Below are 17355 nucleotides of genomic sequence, written 5' to 3' on the forward strand. Positions count from 1 at the left end.
TTGCATTGCTCCGTTGTTCTCAAGAGTTATAAATATGGCCAAGACCACTCTGAACAAAGCTGTGTGTTGTGCTTAGCCGCTACCATTATCTGCTGTGCTCTGAAGTAGCTGGCCTGAAATGAAGGCGACACACCCTGGAAAGGAGGTGTTGCATTAGGACGGCCACATTGTTTGTCACTAAGACACTAAAGAGTTTAAAGCTGGTCCTTCCTAGCAGAAAAAAAGACCGCTTATAAAGTACTTCATCCCTAGAGGCTTGTGTCATCTTTGTTCCAATTACACTAGAGCAATCTTCTAAGTCGCTTTGCCATCCAGGCCTTCCAGAAAGACCACCATAGGCACTGTCTCACCGTCTGCTTTAAAGAGCCAGAACCAAGGGAGTGTACTTGTGCCTGCTGTGTGTGTGCTCAACAACACCGCCCCTTCAGCTTCCCTCCTCTTGCGCCCCCCCCCTCTGCCCTTGTGCACCCTCCCTCTCCAGCTGGCCCCCACCCACTCCCTGGCTCGCCCCTCCCTAGCCGGTCTTCCCTTCCCACCCCACCCGGCCCCGCCTCTTCGACCGGCGGCCTGCGCCCTCCTTCTCCAGCAGCCCCCGCCCTCACCTGCATCTGCTCGCGAGGGGCGGGGCCGGCATGACAAAGCACACACGGGCGGCGCGGGACCCGCCCCCTCGCTCGGCGGTGCGTCGCCCCGCTGTTATGGAGACCCGCCGCGCGCGCGGGCGGCGATGATGGGCGGCCATGGCCCGGGCGGGCGGCGGCGGCGCAGCAGCTCCCGAACGCGCGGGGGGCGCGACGCGGCCGGAGCCGTGGGAGCTGTCCCTAGAGGAAGTGCTGAAGGTGTACGAGCAGCCCATCAACGAGGAGCAGGCCTGGGCGGTGTGCTTCCAGGGCTGCCGCGGGCTGCGGGGCGAGCCGGGCGGCGTGCGGCGCATCCGGGACACGGCAGACATCCTCCTGCGTAGGGACGGCTCGGTTGGCGCGCGGCTGGAGCCCGGTGAGGCGCGGTGGGGAGGGAGAGGGTGGGGGTGTGGCCGGCGCGGCGGGCGGGAGGCCATTGAGGGTACCGGGGTGCCAGGAGCCGGGCCCTAGACCTTTCTCTCATCAGCGCGGAGATAGCGCTCTGCGGGACGCGGAAGGCCCCACCCTGCCCTTTGGATGTGGGGAGCTCCTTGTCTTTTCTTTCCACCTAAGAGAACCCCACTATCTCTCTCTCTCTCTCTCTCTCTCTCTCTCTCTCTCTCTCTCTCTCTCTCTCTCTCTCTCTCTCTCTCTCTCACACACACACACACACACACACACACACACACACACACACAGAGTCTGGGGTAACCCTACCACTAGCAGCCCATCCTCTCCTGATGTGCAAGGCCAGGGGCCGGCCGGTTGGCTGCCGGTTGGAACGCTTTTCCCGGGGGAGAAGGGCTTTGGCTAGAAGCCCGAGTGTCTTTAACCTTTAAGTCCCTGAACACGGCATCTCAGCATCCCGGGAACCTCTCCTGTAGCCAGTTCTCTCCTAGGTGGGTTGGGGGAGTCTGCAGCCCTCCGGCCTCGCCTCCCTGTAGGGCCTGTGGGTGAGTCCTTTCTGCTGGCACTCTACGCTGGCTGGCGCCACTGTAGACCTTAAGGTTACTTAGAGATGCCGGTCTTTTTCCGGGTGTGTGTGTATGGGGGGGGGGGTTGCCTCCCTCTGAGTCTGTACTGAGTTGATACTAATTTTCTAAGTTTAATTGTAAGTCCAAGAAGAGTGTATAATTTGTGATTAACAAAACAGACAACAGTTAAACATCAATAAGAACCAACGTTAAGCTTTGAGAGAGTCTTGAATTCTGTTTATTCGGAGTGGTGAGTTCATGCAGCTATGTACTGTTTCCCTTCATTTCACCCTCTGGAGAATTGTAGTTCTAGTGTAGCGCATACAGTGAGTGATTTTGCCCTAAAAGTTGATACCCTGTTGGGAGCACAAAGGCAGGCTGTGTGTTTGCTGAGTGAAGGCTGGCCTCTCTCCAACCCTGAGAGCTGTGGGCTTGCAGAAATTCTCCCCAGCAGGCATCTGCGTGGGACTCAGAATGACAAGCAAAGCCAAACAGAAGCAAGGGGCAGCGGCGGCCCGGCGGCCCGGCCGTGTCTCTAACAGGGAGGGCCCATTGTGCGCACACAGGCGCTACCACTGTTTTCCCAGGCCTTCTCAGCCTGGGCCCCTTTCTTCCTCCCTCCGCCCCCCTGCCCGACACTTGCATGTTGTTGCACTTTGCACAAAAGCACTGATACATTTCACAGGGAAATTATATGCACAGCACCCAGGTAAGGCTGCGGTTTAACCTTGGCCAATTTGCTCAGAAAGCGGCATGATTTGCTTCCACTGTATGGCTCCACCTTCCCAAGGCTGGCCTGAAGAGAAAGGTGCACAGCCATCAACTGCTCTCACCTGGTGACCCTGCAGCCTGCTGGTTCATGGAGCTTTACTTCTGAGGCTCTGGCCACCTCACAAGACTATTTCTTATTCCTGGGCCCACTCCATTGCTTACCATAGAGACTCTAACCTAGAATCTGGCTCCCAGCACTGCAGAGCAAGCCAGGACTGCAGGGAGCCTTTGAGGTCTGCCTAGGAAACTGAGGATTAGGGTTGTAAGTGGCTTGCCACTGTCAGGGTGGTGGGCTGCCCTGTGAACAAACCAAGCTGCGCTCCCTGTTGGGTTTCTCCTGACCATCAGAAGGTACCGTCATAGCCTGGCTTTCCATCCCCCAGGCTTACTGTTCTCAGACCAGTAGCACTTCCTGTGGGTCAAAACTCAGAGAAAGCACTCTGTGTTGACCTTTGGAGAGAGGAACTTGTCTGTGGCACCAATGGGGTCCAACTTCACTTTTTATTTTATTTTATTTTTTATTTATTTATTTTTGAGACAGGGTTTCTCTGTGTAGCCTTGACTATCCTGGACTCGCTTTGTAGAGCAGGCTGGCCTCGAACTCACAGCGATCCGCTTGCCTCTGTCTCCCAAGTGCTGGGATTAAAGGCGTGTGCTACCATGGCCTGGTCCAACTTCACTTTCTACCCAGCACATCTTTGGTGTCTGTGGTGTGTGTGTGTGTGTGTGTGTGTGTATGTGTGTGTGCGCGCGCGTGTGTGCTTGCATGTGTGTTTTAGCACAGGATCTTGCTATATTGCTCAGGCTGGTATTAAACCCTTGAGTCAAATGATCCTCTCATCCAGGCCCCTGATGCTGGCTCTTTTTTTTTTTTTTTTTTTTTTTTTTAATATATTTTATTTAACTTTAATCTATGTACATTGGTGTGAGGGTGTCAGATCTTGGAGTTACAAACAGTTGTGAGTTGCCATGTGGGTGCTGGGAATTGAACCCGGGTCCTTCGGAAGAGCAGGCAGTGCTCTTAACCACTGAGCCATCTCTCCAGGCCCCTGATGCTGGCTCTTTAAGGATTAAAAGTGTGTTTACCACAACAGTCTCTAAGCTTCATAAATCAGCTGAAATTGTAAGGTAGCCACCCCCTCCCCCGCACCCCCTTCTCCCCCACCTCCCACCGCCACCCCACCAAGTGTCTAGCCCAGCGTTTCTCTGGTGAGCAACTAGTGAATTCCCCAGAGGATCCCTTAAGTGGTGGTCAGAAACCATCGTCAGCACTTCAGCTGGAAGCCAGCAGACTTTCTTAATCTGCTCTACTGGATGTTGGGTCCATTGGATCTTGTCACCCAGTTAGGTCAGTCTCTGAGCCGTGGCAGGTCTTATTCTCCACCTTGCATTTGAGACAGAGCCTCTCACTAAACCCGGAGCTCACCCTTTGGACCAGCCTGGCTGCTGCCCGCCTGGTATAGTGAGCGCTATCTCCCACTCTCTCCCTGCACAGCCCCTGGCCCAGGGCTTCTCCGCCCTGCTGCCAAGCTCGACATTAACATGGGGTCTGCAGCCCCAAATTCAGTTCCTCACGCCTGTGCAGCAAGTGCCTTACCCACCAAGCCAGTTCCCCAGCCTCCTTATTGTGTTTCTTTGACACGGCTTCTCATGTAGCCCAGGCTGGCCTTGAATTTGCTATGTAGCTCAGGATGGCCTCAAACTCATGGAGGTCCTTCCACCTCAGTGTCCTCAATATTAAAATTTCAGATATGAGCTACCTTGCCTGGCAATCTCCTGTTAATCTTACATTAGAAGGCTTCTTCATAGTCACCCTAGGAGTGTGTGTGTGTGTGTGTGTGTGTGTCTGTGGTGGGGCTCTTGGAACTGAAGAACCTCCTGCCTCAGCCTCTCAAGTGCTAAAATTGAAACTATAACTTACCCTTTTACTTTTGTTAAATTAATACATTTTTATAAGTTTTAATTGTGTATATGTGTGTGTATGTATATATATATGTGTGTGTGTGTGTGTGTGTGTGTGTGTGTGTACATATATATATCAGCTGAGATGTGTGTGTTTTTCAAGACTGGGTTTCTCTATAGCCCTGGCTGTCCTGAAACTCACTCTGTAGACCAGACTGGTCTTGAACTCAGAGATCTGCCTGCCTCTGCCTCTCAAGTGCTGGGATTAAATGGGTGCACCGTCACCGCCTTGCTACATTTTCACTCTTATTGTCCAAGAATGCTGAAGAGTAGGCATTCTCACGTCCCGTGGCGTGGCCACCTCTCCCGGCCCCAGGAAGCACAAGCCAAGGTTCTTTCCCTCCCCCTCACTTGTGTGCCACTTGTTACTGCAGCTGCAGCTCTAAATTGGCCATATTTTTCAACTAAGGGCTTAATTTTTATTAATTTATTTTTTATTTTTTTACTCTTGTCTCTCTCAGCCCAGTGCCCCCTCTTTGAACTAAAGTAGATCTTTGGCTTCTAAGACATGTCCGTGAACCCCTGGAGTTAAGAACTCACAACGTGGCTCTTGGCTGTTGGCGCCCTTGAGCTGCACCAGTGGCCAGGGCTTCCTTCATTAGTGGTTCAGCTGCCTTCATTAGTGTTGTGCGTGGCCCTGACCAAGAACAGTGCTCTCCGTCACCCTGAGGGGACCCAAAAATGATAAGGAAGGGGACATTCCACCGCAGAGGAGGGAATTAGTCCCTTCCGAGTCTCCTGGATGCCAGAACATTTGTGATCGAACGTGCTTATTGAGCCAAGTCCTTCTCACGTGGCCCCTGCTCTTGCTTCCTCAGTCCCTGTCACAGTTGTGTCGCCCACCTCACTACCACCGGGCACCTGTGAAGTCCTGTGCCCTGTGAAGGTCACTTAGCTAAGTCATGGTGGGCTAACCGGGCTGCCATGCATGGGTGATTGGAGCACTGTTCAGAGGTGCTCATAGGGCGGGTATACAACAGTGCTGGGCTTCCTGTTCCTGCCAGAGCATCTTGTTGCGATCCCTGCTCTGTACCTGGAGAAACTCAAGGTCACAGAGGAGAAGCAGCTGACCCAGGTCAGTTGAGTGAGCGTGACATGGCTCCTGCCTCAGAGCTAGTGTCTGTGTTGCTGTGGCCTTGGAGCACACCACCAAAGGGAAGCTCTGGCCTGTGGCACAGCAGCAGGTGTCCGTGGGCCACACCCCTGTGTACCTTGGCCAGATTCGCCTTGGGATACAGTATCCAGGGTCCATGCAAATGAACCCTTGACACAAATGCCCGCTGTAGCTTGAGGAATGAAGTTCTGCAAAGGGCTCCCTGTGTACTTCCCCAGGGCCCTAACCCTGGGCCCTCCTATTCAGAAAAGCAGAAGTAAGGTCTTTTTTTTTTTTCTTTTTAGTTTGTTGGGACTAGGTTTCTCTGTGTAGCCTTTGCTGTCCTGGACTTGCTTTGTAGACCAGTCTGGCCTCGAACTCACAGTGATCCACCTGCCTCTGCCTCCCAAGTGCGACACCACACCTGGCTTAGACCTTGATTTTTTTTTTTTCTTCAAGCATATTTTTCCTCTGCAACACACCTGTACCCAAGGCGGGCAGTCTCGGAAGACCAAGATACCTGAAGTCAGGATTCTGGTCCCTAGCCCACCCATTTGCTCACATGCTTGGAAATGTACTTCTGCAAGGAAAAAGTCTTAGGCAGCCTGTTAGCATACTTTTAAACAACTATTTTTTATTTTGGGTTCCTTCAATCTCTTTCTCCATACTCCACCCCAGTCCGTTCCAACACCCCAAAGCCAGGTAGGGGAGAAAGAAGGCTAGTGGGGAGAAGGGGCGTAGTTTTCCTTAGCTGCTTCCTGCTGTTCAGGGTCGTCGGGTTCCTTGGGGCGAGTCCAACCCTCATTTCAGGATCTCTCAGACTCTTTCTCCGCTCACTGCATCAGCAGCACCAGGAGCCCCAGGGGGAAGCACCAGCAGCCTTCTTCCTTCTCAGAGCCCCCAGTCTCTCTTTGGGTCTGGCTTTTATCCCCACTGACAAAGACCACACTCTTGCACAAGGTAGTTCCCAGCTGACAAACACCACTCGCCCTCTCAGGAGGCAGTTATCAGCTGTGGACAAACTGGAGCAGCCTCCATATCCCATGCCTGAGAGTAAAACAAAAGCATGTTGACCTCTAAGCTGAGCCTTCCACAACAGCAGCCTCTGTCTGTGTCCCTCTGTAACTTGCATGGTGCAGCCCCAGCCTTGCCGCCTTGTTCAAGACCCTGGGCCTTCTCCACACCCATCTGTGGCCAACTCAGTGTCCACAAAGAATCGTTTCAGTGTGCAACATAGCACAGGTGTGGTAAAAGTGTGGGCACAGCTAAAGTCCTCTGTGCCTTCCATTGTGGGAATTCTGGACCAGAGTGTAGAGCCCTGAAGCAGCTCTGGTCACTAACTGATCCCTCAGAGGCGGTGGCCTGGTAAGACATGGGGATGGCCTTGCTCCCCGGAAATGGCACCCTGCTGGTTTGGCAGAGCAGCCTAAGGACCAGAGCACCTGGAGGGTGCGTTCAGCCACTGCTTTCTCTGTCCGGTGACTCCTGCTTTATTCCAGGACAGTGGCTTTGTGGTCCTTTCTCCAGGAAAGCAAGAGGAAAGGGTGGCAGAACTTAAGAGAACAAATGAGGTTCCTATGGCTTTGTAATACACTCTTTTTTTTTTCCCCCCCAAGACAGGGTTTCTCTGTGTAGCCTTGGCTGTCCTGGACTCACTCCAGGACTTTGTAGACCAGGCTGGCCTGGAACTCACAGTGATCCACCTGCCTCTGCCTCCCCAGTGCTGGGATTAAAGGCGTATGCCACTATGCCCAGCTTGTAATACACTCTTAAACTGCTGGCTTAAAGCAATGCAAGTATATTCTCTTCCAGTTTAAGATGCCATAAATCAAGAACAGTCTCTGCCTTCAGGCTAGCTATTCACCCACCACATAGCATAGCATATCCACAGGTCCTGAGGGTTAGAACATGGCGGCCTTGGGGTTACTGTTCTGCTGATCACAGAGAGGAAAGTAGGAGCACTTCTGCTTAACTCCCCTTTAAGAAGAAGTTTTTTGTTTTTTGCTTTTTTCTTTTCTTTTTATTTATTTATTCTTGTTACATCTCAATGGTTATGTTTTTTTCTATTGTGAGTTTCTCTGTGTAGCCTTGGCTGCCCAAGACTCACTTTGTAGACCAGGCTGGCCTTGAACTCACAGTGATCTGCCTGCCTCAGCCTCCCGAGTGCTGGGATTAAAGGTGTGTGCCACCACGCCCGGCTAAGAAGAAGTTTTAAATGATCACATATTTAGTCATACATACAATGGAATTCATTATGACATTTTAAATAATTTATCTTCATTTTATATGCATTGATTTACCTGCACATATGTCTGTGAGAGAGTGTCAGATCCTCGAACAAACTGGAGTTACATACAGTTGTGAGCCTTCATGTGGGTGCTGGGAACTGAACCCCAGTCTTCTAGAAGAGCAGCCAGTTAAGCCATCTCTCCAGCCCCTCACTGTACATAGTGTATTTCCATCAAGGTCTCTCAGTCTCTCATTTATTTTTAATGCATTTCAAGGAATTTGTTGACATTCTCCCTAAATAGTTCAGCATGGATGTTATTTGCGAGAATTTACTGTTTGCTTAGAGCTCACGTGCAAGCTTGGGATGGAACGCAAGGCCTTTCATATGCTGCGTAAGCACTCTACCAGTGAGCTGTAAGTGTAAAAATAAGATTGCATGCATCTGGGCATGGTGGTGCATGCTTGTAATTCAAGTTCTTAGGAGGGAAAGGCAGGAAAATCAGGAGTTTAAGGTCATTTTCCACTACGGACATGAATTTAAGTCTAGCCTTAGCTGTATCAGATCCTGTCTCAAAAAATAAAGCAAAATAGAAAAGAAACAAAGTTAAAGTTGCATCTAATGAAACATAAGTATTATGTGTCTTTTGGCAGCTCTGTGCCAAGTGTCTGCTGTGGAGGCTTTACCACACTGTGAAAGATCTCCCACCCTGACCCCTCTCTCAGTTTCCAGATCTGGTCATATTTGCATGGCCCAGAAATCTGTATTCCACACCTGCCCAGAGCTCAGTTCCAGAATTGTAGTTTTATCAACTGGCTTTGTGTTGGTCACTGGTGGGCATATTATACCAGGCTCTGCATTCCTACCACAGTGTGCTCACTAGTTTCATGTCAACTTGACATATGCCAACCTGGCACAAGCTAAAGTCACCTGAGAAGGAAACTACGGTTAAGAAAATGTCTCAAGGGGGCTAGAGAGATGGCTCAGTGGTTAAGAGCACTTACTGCTCTTCCAGAGGACCCGGGTTCAAGCCCCAGCACCCACATGGCGGCTCACAACCCTCTGCAGCTGTCTATAATTCCAGTTCTAAAGGATCCAGCATCCTTTCTGACCTCCTCAAGCAAGAAAAAGAAAAAATCCAGGCGTGGTAGAACCTTTAATCCCAGCACTTGGGAGGCAGAGGCAGGCAGATTTCAGTCCAGCCTGATCTACAGAGTGAATTCCAGGGCAGCCAAGGCTACACAGAGAAACCCTGTCTTGAAATAAACAAACAAACCAATTATGCACCAGGCATAGTGGTGCACACCTTTAATCTCAGCACTCAGGAGGTTGAGACAAGTAGGTCTCTGTGAGTTTGAGGCCAGCCTGGTCTACAGAGTGATTTCAGGACAGCCAAGGCTACCTAGAGATTCCTTATCTCAGGGGGGAAAAAAAAAAACACACAAACAAACAAAATTTTTAAAAAGGGAAGAAAGGAAAAATAAAGACAAGAAAAGGGAGCTGAGGCTGGAGAGATAGCTCATGAGCTGAAAGAACTTGCTGCTCTTGTAGAGGACTGAGGTTCTGTTCCCAGCACCACAGAACAGCTCACAGCTATAACCAGTTCCAGAGGGTCTGATGCCCTCTTCTGGCCTCTGTGGGCACTGCATGCATGGAGGAGCTTACATAGATGCAGGTAAAACACTCATAACATTTCAGGGCTGGGGAGATGGCTCAGTGGGAGATGGCTCAGTGGTTAGGAGCACTGTCTGCTCTTCCAAAGGACCTTCACATGGCAGCTCAAAACTGTAACTTGAGTTCCAGGGATTCTGGCATCGCCATACCAGTACATATAGAATAAAATTAAATAAGTTATTAAAAAATTTTTTTTTAATTTTAAAATTTATTTATGCGTGTGTGTCTCACACAAGGCGTGTTACACGCCTGTGAGTATGAGCAGGCACATGCGGTGACAATGAGGACACATTTCCACTGTGTTTTTGGGCTGGAACTCTAGTCTTTAAGCTTGTAGAACAAGCACTCTTACCTGCTGAGCCATCTTGCTGGATCTAATTTTGTCTGCTGTGTGCACTGTCTCCCTGCTGGGACTAGTCCTGGGGTCCCGATGATGTCTCCAGATGTGTTGCCAGAGGTTGGGTGTGGAAGCGCAGCAGGAGCACGGAAGCCAGGCCTGTCCGACGTTTTGTTTTGTTGTTTTAGTCCCATCCTGCCTCAGTCCCCAAGGTTTGCCTATTGTTAGAGCATCGTGAGTGCCCAAGGCTTGGGGTGCAAGGCTTCCTGCTGCTTCTTGGGACACTTCCTGGGAGCGGTGTGTGGGGTGTGTGTGTGTGTGTGTGTGTGTGTGCGCGCGCGCGCGCGTGCCTGCCGCTCTTACTCCTGCCAGGATCAGCCACCACCCAGCTGTGGACGAGGAAGAAGGACACACCTGTATCCCTTTGCCCCATAGAACTGTTAGTTAAACAAGCACGGGACTGACGCCATGCCTTCCTGTGGGTGGGTCTCTCTTAGTTTTCCCTCGTGATGCTAGACCTGGGTCGCAGCTCAGTTTTACAGTTCAGTTCCTGACAGTGGAAGCCACCCACCTGCATGTGTGGCTTACTTACTGCCAGTCACTGGGCGTGTTTTCATTCAATCCTGACATGCCCTTTGTGGTAAGTGATATCACTTTTGTGACAGGAAACTGCCACTGCTCAGTCACATGACCTTTGACTCCATAGTCTCTTAGCTAGGAGACACTACCCTGGACTCACTCTGTAGACCAGGCTGGCCTTGAACTCAAAGACCCACCTGCCTCTGTCTCCTGAGTGCTAGGATTAAAGGCATGTGCCACCAGGCCCGGCTTTTAAATTTTATTCTATATGTACTAGTGTTTTCCCTGAATGTATGTATGTATGTATGTATGTATACCGTGTGTGTGCTGGATGACCATGGAGGCAGAAGAGGCCATTGAATCCCCTGGAATCAGAGTTACAGATGGCTGTGAGCTGCTCTGTGGGTGCCGGGAATGGAATGGGAGTCCACGATAAGAGCGGCGAGCGGTCAAGCTGAGAAAGCTTGAGGGAAGACCCCGAAGGAGCCCTGGTGCCACTGTGCCTGGATGCCCATCCTCCCTTCGCACAGGCTGCCAAGAATGTGAGGCTTTCCTGCACACAGCAGCACTCAGGCATGTGTACTTCCTCCTAAATTCAGGTGTCGCCTTCTGGTTTTTTTCCCTGAGTCAGGGCCTTGGGTCAGCGCAGCATACAAAGGCATCTCATTGGCTTGCTCGTATAAAACAGGGTCTTTCTGTTGTACCCATGTTGGCCTGAACCTTGGAATGTTAGTACCAGATCTGGTTTCAAGTAAATTTTTTCCCTTTTTTTTTTTTTTTAAAGACAAGATTTCTCTGTGTAGTCTTGGCTGTCCTGGACCCCCTTTGTAGACCAGGCTAACCTCGAACTCACAGCAATCTGCCTGCCTCTGCCTCCCGAGCACTGGGATTAAAGGCATGTGCCACCACACCTGGCTTCAAGTAAATTTCTTTTTTTTTTTTTTTTTAATTATTTTTTAAAAGATTTATTTATTTATCTATTTATTATGTATACAGTGTTTTGCCTGCATGCACTCCTTCATGCCAGAAGAGGGCACCACACTCATTATAGATGGTTGTGAGCCACCATGTGGTTGCTGGGAATTGAACTCAGGAAGAATGTGAAGTCAATTGAACCTTTGGAAGAGCAGTCAGTGCTCTTAACCCCTGAGCCATCTCTCCAGCCCTCAAATAAATTTCTTAATCTGCCATGTTACCTGGCCCCCTTGTTCTTTTTAATGACATCCAATGTCCTGGCTGTAGATACCCTGTGTGTCTGTCTTTAGTGGGCACTATAGGTTTTTGGTGTGGCCTAGATGCAACACTGAGTGACACTGTAGGCATTGTGCTGTGGGGTGTACCTTCTAGAAGCTGACCTGCTCAGTCAGAAGGAGGTTTATATAACTTTGAGAGACTTGGCAGGTTGCCTTCTAAGGGTTGTGGCCAGTTCCCTTGCCCACCAGAAACTGTATGCCACATCTTCATGACACGCCCCTCAGCTGTGTGTTTTGGCCATACAGGTACTTTGGTGCCCTGTGCCCTGTGCCTGGGATGCAAGACTGGAAGTCTTTTGGGCTTGAAAAGGCCCTGCTCCTTCCAGCCGCCACTCACTGTCAGAATACTCCCAGGAGCCCAGGCTTGGGGTGGGGAATGTCCTGGGTAGCAAGAGGTCTTCCCAAGGTGTATAAAGTCCCCTTTAGCAGAGTATGTGTGGGGGTTGCATCATGTAGAGTGCATAGCTAACCCTGACCCTAAGCCCACAGAGGAGTCAAAGCCAGGAAGTCCTACCATCCCACTGCACCACTGCATCCGGCACTCCACATCCACCCACTGTCACACCTTAGGAAGCATCTCTGCAGCTGTTACCTCACTTCTTCCTTGAGGTGATACCGTGAGTTAGGCAGGAAGGTGCCATTTCCGTCTCCTGGGTGACGAAGTGATGTCAGACAGATACTCCATAACCGTGGACTGGTCAGAACCTGACTTCAGTCTCTTGGAGGACAGCCTGGCTCCCCGGAGGCAGATGTTGGCTCCAGCTGCCAAGCTCCTCCCCCGCTGCTGGGGCAGATGCACCTTCCCTGGAAGCTCCCTCTGCCTAGAGGAGCGGCTGGGGCTGCAGCTGGGGCTGCGGAAACCACAGACAGTTCTCCAAGTGCAGGCCTACCTCTTACTTCCATGACACAGGATCATTTCCAGGGAACCTCCCTAGCCTCTTGATTTCTCCCCACTTGCTGTTTTAACAAGAGAATCTGGAGAGCGGGTTGTGGTGGCGCACGCCTGTAATCCCAGCACTTGGGAGGCAGAGGCAAGCTGATCTCTCTGAGTTCGAAGCCAGCGTGGTCTACAAAGCAAGTCCAGGACAGCCAAAGCTACACAGAGAAAACCTACCTCCACAAACAAGCATAAAACCCCAAGAGAATGTGAACGGCTGTCCTCTCTTCAGGGTGAGGGTACCCTTCTTGGAGAAATGAGCGCTAAGCGGAGTCTGAATCCTCAGCAGAAATGACGCTGGTGGGAACTTAGCGTCCTGCTTCCAGCTCCCACCTTGACGGGGCATTTCAGACATAATGGGAACTTGTTGGCCCAGCTCCGTCATTTATCATCTGTATGGTTTTAAGTCTCTCAGTGTGCCCGAGCTCCAGTTTCCTCATGAGTAGAGAAGAAACCGTGGACGCCTGCTGTGATGCGCACACACACACACACACACACACACACACACACACACACACCTCACGCTCTGCCGAGGAGATGCTAACATTTGTGGGCCTGGCCTCTGGCTGTGTGTGTGGTCACTGTGACCCCTGAAACACACAAAGCCTGCTCATTAAAACCCAAGACTAACCTGGCCTAGTGGCATGTCCCTGGAATCCCAGCACTCAAGAAACCAAGGCAGGAGGATTGCAATGACTTTGAGCCAAACAATAGTAGTCTGTCCCAAAACACCAATAATCAAATTTCCCAGATATTTGCAACTTGAAGCATAATTAGATCCATGAACAAATTGGCACATCATTTGTTAACACACTATTGTTCTATGTCAACTTGACACAAGCTAGAGTCACCAGAGAGAAAGGTGCCTCAGTTGAGGAAACGCCTCCATGAGATCCAGCTGTGAGGCATTTTCTCAATTAGTCATCAGTGCCAGAGTGCCCAGCCCATTTCAAGTGGTGCCATTCTGGGCTGGTGGTCCTGGGTTCTATAAGGCATCAGGCTGAGCAAACTAGTGAGTAGCACCCTCCATGGCCTCTGCATCAGCTCCTGCCTCCAACATCCTGCCCTGTTTGAGTTCCTGCCCTGGTGTCCTTTGTGATGAACAGCACCGTGGAAGCATAAACTGAATAAACCTTCTCTCCCCAACTTGGTTTTTGGTCGTGGTGTTTCACCACAGCACCGGAAACCCTGACTAAGACAACTATGTAAGCAGTAGAGACATTCTGCTCGTGGGCTAGGATCAGAGCTCAGTCGGGAGAGTGCTTACGTAGCGTGCACAGGGAGGCCCTGGGGTCGGTGTCCTCCACAGGGAGGCCCTGGGGTCAGTCTCCTCCACATAACCTGGGTGTATCTGCACACAAAAGAAATCCAGTATGGGAGAGGTGGAAGCAAGGGGGTCAGAAACTCAAGGTTCTCCCAGCTAAGTGGTGAGTTTCAAGGCCAGCCTGGGGTACGTGAGACATTGTCTTTTTAACAATTCTGACCAGAAAGCTGGTCTGGGCTGAAGACCAGGATGGGCTATGTGCTCAGAACCAGCTACTGTCCACCAGCCTGCCCTGCCTTCTTGACCCCCAGAGGGACACAGCGCGTGACCTTTTCCCAGGAAGCACCTTTATTCTTGCCCAGTTTTCTTTCATCGTTCCAGTGTCTTAATCCAGTCCCAGCTACAGAGTTTGGTTGAACATCCAGCCTGGGCTGGGGACAGAGTCCCTGGAATTGCAGACCCTCCGACAGTTTCTTCTTTGAGCTCTTCCTATCTTGCCTCACTGATAGCGGAGAATGGTTGTTTTCCATTATTTTAGTGGATCTCGAAGTCTCTGTCTTTGGCAATCTTCCTGGCTCTTGATACAATTTGAATTTATTTGTGGAGTTAGCAGGTTTACTTAGCAGACAGTTTCATGTTATTTTTTTTAATGCTAACTTTATTGTAGAACTTAAGGAAGCTGTAGTTCATATCCTTTCATGGTTCTGCCATTATGTGCTATAAAGACAGATTAAGGACACCTGGGGACAGTTGGAAGCGGGGTAATTGGGGAGTTGCTGGTGGCCAGGTTCTAAGGTCTCCGGCCTGCCTCCTTGGCCACCACCAGCTGTGGTATCCAATAGCCGAGGCCTTCAGCTCCTCATCTGTGAAATGGGTGTTGGAGCCATCTGCCTCCTGCGCTGCGGCCTAGCCCCACGGGTAAGCCCTTGAACATCCCGAGTCAAGTCTTGGCGGCGTTCCCAGATGCGTTTAGTAAACACATTGCGGATCCAGCTCCCACCTGCCGTTCAACACAGGCCTCGTTCTTTGGAAGGCGTCATTTGAGAAACCTCAAACCAAGGGCCCGCCATCAGAAGTAGATTTATTTACCTAGGGTCAGGGTTTCTTATCTCCCTGTCGTGTCCTGGCTCACGGGACCTCTGTCCTAGGGAAGTGGGCTGTCCACTTCAGACCACTGGTCTTCCCTGCAGTGACAACCGAGCAGCCCCCCTTCTTCAGAAGCTGGACAAACTCACACACAGTCCCGCCGACTGTCCTTACCCTGACTGTCTCCCCTGAGCTGTTGCTACGGACCAGGGCGTGGACAGCTGTCTGAGAGCAGGTCCAGCTCACTTGCGCTCTGTTGCCTGAGTCCTGCCCACAGCTGGCCAAGTATCTCAGCCCGTTGTGAGCTTTCTGGCGTTCCTTTGGGGATGTGCTGTGCATCTTAGGGAAGATGGAGTGGAGGGAGAAGAGATGAGCAGCTTTGTGTGCCGGGGTCTTGGGGCTTCCAACATAATCTTGGCTGTTTTCTCTTGCAGAGCCTACAACCATGGTGGTGCGGCCAGCCAGCTCAGAAGCCCAGGTATTGGAAAGCAACTTTAGATTACTTCATAGGTGATAACATTTATCTGTCGTGCTGGTTAATTTTTTTTTTTTGTCAATCTGAGTCCTCTGAGAGGAGGGAACAGCAATTGAGAAACTGCCTCCATAAGGTCAGCCTGTAGGCAAGCTTATGGGATATTTTCGAGGTTCCTGATTGATGTGGGGTGGGGACGAGGCAGCCCGTTGTGGACAGTGCCACCCCTAGGTGTTGACCCTGGGTGGTGTAAGAAATCAGGCTGAGCAAGCCATGAGGAGCAAGCCACCCCGTAAACAGTCCCCTCCCTCCATGGCCTCTGCTTCTGTCCTTTCTTCCAGCTCCCTGCCTGGAGTTCCTTCCCTCAGCGACGAGAGTTACAACTTGAGGGCTGTAAGATGAAATAAATCTTTTCTTTAGTTGCTTTTGGTCATGGTGGTGTTTTTGTTTTACTTTGGTTTTTGCTTTCTTGAGACAAGGTTTCTCTGCGTAGCCTTGGCTGTCCTAGAATCGCTGTGTAGACCAGGCTGGCCTCGAACTCACAGTGATCTGCCTGCCTCTGCCTCTCGAGTGCTGGGATTACAGGTGTGTGCCACCATGCCTGGCTGGTCATGGTGTTTTATCACACTAGAAACCTAATTATACACCTGTGTTGTAGAGTGTAAATTATAAAGTATATACAAAGTTACACAGTCCTTTAGGCGAGACAAGACACAGATAAAACACATGAAGGCCTTAGCTGAGAGGTTGGTGAAGAAACCATTCACAGGGGACAGGCAGGCTGAGGAGCCTAGTGTGGTCAGAGCCCGAGGTATTGCTGACCCCACTCTCTGGGCCACCAGCGAGCGAGGTGGTCTACAGGGTAGGCTTCTCAGCGTGGCATTCAGGGCAGATGAGAAACTAGCTAGTGATCAATGACTGACCTCTGCTTGCATTTCCGTCCACCCTTTGTCTAGAGCTAATGCTTTGAATCTGGTGTTTATTTTTGTTGTTGTTTTTACATGGTTTTGAAGCAGTGTAACCAGCGCTGGCCTCAACTTACCCTGTAGCTGAGGCCAGGTGAAGCTTTGACCTCCCACTTCCCAGTGTCCCAAGTAACGCAGGGATTACAGGCCTGCACTGCCTCTCTTGGCTTGCTGCTGCCTTTTGCTTGCTTTCTTTCTTTTTTAAATTATTTATTATGTATACAGTGCTCTGCCTGTATGTGAGCCAGCAGGCCAGAAGAGGGCACCAGATCTCATTATAGATGGTTGTGAGCCACCATGCGGTTGCTGGGAATTGAACTCAGGACCTTCGGAAGAGCAGCCAGTGCTCTTAACCTCTGAGCCATCTCTCCAGCCCTGCTTTATTTCTTCCATGTTTTTTTTCCCCAATGAGTGGGATTTCATCTTATTTTTTCTACTTGTTTCTCGAAAGGCGATTAAGAGTGGAGACCACTTGTACCCTAGGACGAGAAGGAACCTTTGGGGACTAGAAAGGAGTGGCATCTGAGTGGCAGAGTTAGAAAGTGGGGTTACAGAACATGTTGCCTGCTCTGAAGTTTTCTTCCTTTGAATTATGGCTTTTCACTTGTCTTTCCAAAGCATAATTTTAATATAATAATAATTTACAAGGCTGTATGCAATGGTACAGACCTTTAATTCTGGCTACTTGGAAGACTGAGACTTTGAGAAAAGTAAAGAAGAGATATGAAGGGAGGGAAGGAGGGAGAGAGGGAGGGAGGGGAAAGAAACCTTTGCACTTACATGTTTACCGTGGTAACATTCCAAGGGCGAGGTGAGCACAGACCTAGGGGATCCCATATGTTACATAAAAACAACAATGAGAGTTGGAGAGATGGCTCAGAGTTTAAGAGCACTGGCTGCTCTTCCAAAGGGCTTGAGTTCAATTCCCAGCAACCACATGGTGGCTACAACTCTCTGTGATGAGATCTGGTGCCCTCTTCTGGCGGGCAGTTGTACATGTAGACATACACTGTATAAATAATAAATAAATCTTTAAAAAAACAAACAAACAAACTCAATAATGAGCCAGGTGTGGTGACACAGGCCTTTAATTCCAGCACTCGAGGCAGAAGTAGGAGAATCTTTGTGAGTTTGAGGCCAG

The 17355-nt window shown here is 50.4% G+C and overlaps 1 protein-coding gene across 1 annotated transcript in view; it reads left to right on the forward strand.

The window, feature by feature from the left end:
• Positions 1-740: 740 nt before the first annotated feature.
• The window catches only part of Spire2 (spire type actin nucleation factor 2), a 41605-nt gene continuing 24990 nt past the window's right edge, over positions 741-17355 (forward strand). Inside the window, 2 exon segments of the mRNA XM_051169012.1 lie at positions 741-996; positions 15212-15255. Of these exon segments, the coding sequence (XP_051024969.1) occupies positions 741-996; positions 15212-15255 (300 nt within the window).

The sequence above is a fragment of the Acomys russatus genome, chromosome 26, assembly GCF_903995435.1.
Source record: "Acomys russatus chromosome 26, mAcoRus1.1, whole genome shotgun sequence".
NCBI lineage: Eukaryota > Metazoa > Chordata > Mammalia > Rodentia > Muridae > Acomys > Acomys russatus.